Source organism: Montipora capricornis, chromosome 12 (genome assembly GCF_036669925.1).
Source record: "Montipora capricornis isolate CH-2021 chromosome 12, ASM3666992v2, whole genome shotgun sequence".
NCBI classification, from domain to species: domain Eukaryota; kingdom Metazoa; phylum Cnidaria; class Anthozoa; order Scleractinia; family Acroporidae; genus Montipora; species Montipora capricornis.
Genome location: NC_090894.1, coordinates 20,231,389 through 20,236,569, shown reverse-complemented (window position 1 = coordinate 20,236,569; position 5,181 = coordinate 20,231,389). Strand labels below are relative to the sequence as shown.

General features: G+C 37.8%; 1 protein-coding gene across 1 annotated transcript in view; it reads right to left on the bottom strand.

Moving 5' to 3' along the window:
• Positions 1-4,163: 4,163 nt before the first annotated feature.
• LOC138025506 (uncharacterized) overlaps positions 4,164-5,181 on the bottom strand; it is a 29,246-nt gene continuing 28,228 nt past the window's right edge. The window contains exons 25-26 of the mRNA XM_068872708.1: positions 5,054-5,181; positions 4,164-4,507 (exon numbers count right to left, since the gene is read on the bottom strand). The exon at positions 5,054-5,181 is cut by the window's right edge and continues 96 nt beyond it. Coding sequence (XP_068728809.1) covers positions 4,164-4,507; positions 5,054-5,181 — 472 coding nt within the window. The remainder of the gene's footprint in view (positions 4,508-5,053) is intronic.

The following is a 5,181-nucleotide window of genomic DNA, read 5'->3' as shown; positions in this document are numbered from 1 at the left end:
AACCCAACTTTTGAATTATTTTCGTTTTGAAGCTAAATGTTTTAACTGTTTTACAACGAAAGGCAAACTCCATGGAAACTCATACTTTTAGCATTAAATTTAAAAGAATATTGAATGGTGTGAATACTCCGTGTTCAAATGAGAAATCAGTTATGAACCATCGAATCCATAATAATAAAATAAGTAAACTGAATGGTAGAAATAACTGTAAAAATACTGTAAATACTGCGTTGATACTGGATGACGCATTTCATACATTTTAATCGTGTCTGCATACATCCTCAGTGGTTTTTATAGGCTTAGAGTAAACATTCTACATAAAAACGAGCATGCGTCCTTGATTTTGTATTTGAAAGTATCGCGATATTTTGCGCGTTATATGTTGCTAGTTTCTATCGATTTGCTACTTATCGCAACGCTTGCGCAAAGATGAATCTCTCCTTCAATAAACGTTAAGCTAGTCACTCACAGTACTTGAGTGGCTCATATTTCCGGGGAATTTTCAGTTTCCGAAATACTTTGAAAAGTAAAAACTTTGGAATCAATCACTCATAATAAATATGCATTTCGAAGAGTATAACAATTAACAGCCAATGACGTCAACCCGTAACTGACAGTCGACAAATAACACCACGACCTCGCTGACCAATGAGATCAACGACCAGAGAATTTATACCTTCTACTGACGTTACACAAATCACTTTACTCTGGATGACCTCCGATCAGGTTTTTGAAACGTCAGCCAATGTCACTAAAAACAGTGCTTCTCAGGACCACACCCAACGCGACCATCGTGCTTCACTTAGTTATGATGGGACAGTTTGTGACATCTAATAAAATTGTCGCGCATCTCTTTGCGAGCAAGTGTCGATACTTACCGGCACTCATGGGAATACGGAATATCGTAATGGTGTACCCAGATAAAGACTGTCTTTTCCATTGCGGGAATATACCAGACACAGTCACCATATTCCATTCTTTCAGGGTATCCACGACTTTGAAGGAAACCGGAACTATTGCTTAACGTTGAACCACATTCTGAAGTATAAGTATACAGATTTGACCAATTAAAAGTGGCAACCATCTTTACCACTGGTCCATCTTCAGCTATGGGTTTTCCACTGGCTATCCCATGTAGCTGATTGACAGCACAACTATATATATGTATCTTATAAAGTAAAACATGTAATATTGTAAAATCACTTAATTCTCCGTAACTATATTTAGTAAGTTAAATTAGATGACTAAATCTTTGACTGTATTGCAGGTATCTTGTAAATTTCGTCGTGAATCGACCGTAATATCCGTTGTCATTGTGTATGAGTAAACACCGAATGAATGTTTTGGTAAAAAAATAAATCTAACCACTTGTTCACCTTCAGCTCAGGATTTTCCACTGGCTATCCCATCTAGCTTATTCACAATGCCAACTTATCGATATGAATCTTGTAATATTGTAAAAGCACTAAATTCTGCATAACTATTTAGTGCGTTAGATGACTAAATGTTTGAATATATTGAAGGTATCTTGTAAATTTCGTCACGATTTGATTATAATACCCGTTGTCGTTGTGTATTGATATGAGTAAACGCTGAACAAATTTTCCAGGCCTCCTTGCCACATATGCAATTGTAAACCACTTTACTTGTTCTCTTTTTTGAGTATTCAAATTTCTTCAAAACATTCTAAATAAATATATGAATTTTTTTCCCCGATTTCTTCCCTTGCCACAACAGTCCACAAATCCCGCCCAGTTTATTTAACAGGGGAGCTAATCTCTGAAATCGCGCGAGTAGAGCACCATAGTTAAGGACGGTGCCTACTAATTCAAAGATAATTTTGCTCCGGTTTATGATTGTGCAAGAAATGTAGATCTTAATGTTACTGAAATCCAAAAATAAAAGTGGGGGTAATCACACATTTACAAAGATAATTCATGAATAATGTTTGTAAAAAGCTTTAGAATACAAAGCAATGTATGGCGTTCCTTCTCAAATTGAAGGTTAATTATCTTCCAAGAGTGCTTACTCAGATCTACTTTCTCTGGATAGTTTTAAACCGCGCAAAAATATCCCTGCATTAGTAAGCATCACCGATAGGAAACCCGAGTATCTCGAGATGCACAGAACGTATGCGCAATAAAAATAATATAAAAAATATGGTAACCCATCGATGCGAGAACTTTTGGTTTTAGCTATGACGTCATCGATTATCCGTCCGTCCGTCCATACGTCGGTAAGTCCATGTATGCCAATGTGACCAGTATCACACTGGTTTACAGCATACATCTTTGATATTAGACTTCCATGTTATGGTCAATTGACACCTGTCAAAACAAGGTATCTGCTGACCAGTATCACTTGGCCATATCGCTGGCTCAGGTTTAGAACCCATCGAGGTTAGCACTTTTTTTGCTAAGTTGACCGCTCAACAGGTACTGGTTTTCTAATGGATCGCAGCCTCAAGTCAGGTTACTTACTCGACGCGACTACAGGGCCATACTACGTCAACTAAATCTCTTAACAGTCAGCGCTTTTCGTGTTCATTTGTAAATAGTGCTCCGTTAGGATGTAGTATTATACATTTACTTGATAATGTCACAGAAAATCCTCGGGAACTTACTTGTTCTTATCCAGCGTTCATTTCTTTGGGTCCCTTCGCCGACGGCGGTGAATGCTGCGACCCACACCAAGAATTCTGTCTCAGATGGTAGATCAGTGATGTTGTATTCTGTTACATTAGGACCAACAGTTATTGATTTATAAAATGGTTGGTAACCACCGTAATGGTAAGCACGAGTAATATGTATCCTGTATCCACGAAGAATTCCACCTATCTCAGTTTTCTGTAACTCGTGCCATCTGATCCAAATAGTGCTGTAGTCGATTGACTCGGCATCATAAATGTAAGGGTTCCTTGAAGGTACTGAACCATGAAAAAAGAGGGAAATAAAATAACGAGTAAAATTAGTCTTTTTTTAACGTTTTAGAGTTTACTGCTGGAGATTCGAAATTCAACATTCAGTCACGTACAAACTTTTTCAATCCCTGAGTAGTCCCTAAGTATCACAAACACGTCCTCCGCCTTGGTGGTATAAGAAAAAGGCTAAAATGTTTGGAAATCATCCGAAATGGGCCTCAAACTAATTGGAATAGATGAAGACGATGAATTCTGGTTTGGTTGTCGAAAATTAGTAACATTTTTCACAATTTTGCTCACAAAAAGAAACGACGACTTTCTTTCTTATAAATCCCGATGGAGTATTTGTGTTCCCATGATCAATGTCTATGTTGTTTAAACTTGATCCAACGAAGAGGCGTTCCTTAATAGGCCAGTTTCAAAAATACCATAATGATCTTTGTTTGCCCTCTAAAATTTTGCATAAGCAGTGTTTTCTACTTGGGACCATTGCATGTAAGTCCCAAGAGAAACTGGCGTATAGAGTTTAATTCCTTGAGGACTGGTTCAAAACAGCAACATTGCAGTACTTTCTTTGGTGAGGGACAAAAACTGGCATGGGTTGCTTTGACGTATGTAAAAATGCTCTATTTCTATATATGTATATTGTTGCGGTCTGATTTCTCTGGAGGTGTGGTATGACTGTCTTTCACTTTTAAAGGTTCTCAAGGAGCATGTTATTGCGCCTTTCATTAATTTGCAGGCTCTGAGGTGAGTTCTCTACATCGCAGTATCGTTTTTCACTACGGTCAATCAATGTAACGGAACGAGTTAATTAATAGACCACAAACCAGTGTTGTGATCGGCTTATTTCGATCCACTTGTCTGGGTTTCCGTTTTAAACGGTTCGCCACCTGTCGCGACAAATGAGATTGCCGGCAGTGAAGAACGAAATATTTGACTGGAATTCAGATGAAAGAATCTCGTTGTTAGCAAAAGGCGAAATAAAAGTTGTAGGAAAAAAGGTGACACAGCTTCAATTTGGACAAGATGTACTCCATTATGCGTTTTTTTCTTATTATGTTAAAGAAGCTAAAAAGAGCGCTGCTGACGGATAAAACGGTACCGAAATTTATTCTATAAAGCCAATAGTGCTAAAGGCACTGCCAGATTTTACAAGTAATAACTGCAGATTAATTTTGCATTATAATATGACCACCATTATAATACAGTACTTAAGGTGAAGAATTTTAACGGACTTTTTTTACAAAGTTATATTATGCAAAAGAACCTCGCTCCTAAACTCACTTCCTTCCTTAGTTTGAAATCCCACCCAATCAGTGCTTCCACGTCTTCCGTCGCTCAATATGGCAATTATCCTACCGGTGTAATTTGTGACGGCCTCCAGTCCCTCAAGAAGCATTTGCCTTCCTGAATGTGGTAATGGTATAAAATGGAATATCTTGGTGGGATGCTTTCCTCCGATTAAAAGATACTCCTCAACAATGGAGCCGCTGAGGAAACTGCTAGGAGGCTCGGACCATGTCATTAAGGCTGACGCATTAGTAACATTGAAATGAACGTCTGTCCAGGTATGAAGGGTTTGACCTGCAGGGATAGAAAAAAAATAAAATTTTGCTAAGAAAACAGAGAAGGACTAGTCAAGTTATAACAACGAGGTCAACTCTAATTCAAACGCGGGCGTTTGCAAACACTAGAAGAACGCCATATTATCCAAAAAGGACGGTGGTTTTACATTTGTGATATTTATCTCAAGACAAGAATAGTTTTTTTTTTAAATTAGAAGCAATAATAATATAAAAATCAGGGCCAATTTTGAGTACGAAGTGTGAATTCTTGCAAAACACTTCTCTAACTTGATTTGGTGCTTTGTTTAACTTGTCTTGTTACTAGAATATTAAATTGAAACTTTTAAAAGTGAGTGTTTCCAGAAGCACTTCGGGTAATAAAATTGAAAATCTTGAAGCTGCCACGTTGATTCAACATGATAAAGGACAGTCTCTAAAATAGCCACTGAATTCTCCGCTCATTTGTATAACCCAGAAGATTCTCATTTACTGACGGCCCATGCCTACCGTTAAAGAAAAGAAGTTGGAGTTATTACACGTGCACAAAAAAGTCGTAGTAGATTACCAAACACGGTATCTGCAGGCGAGGCCTTGAAATTCGCCAGAAATTTTGTGCCATTGCTTTCACGAAACTCTTCGCTGTAAAAGTGATACTTGAAGCCCCAAGCTTCTACATCCGCATTCTTAGCCATT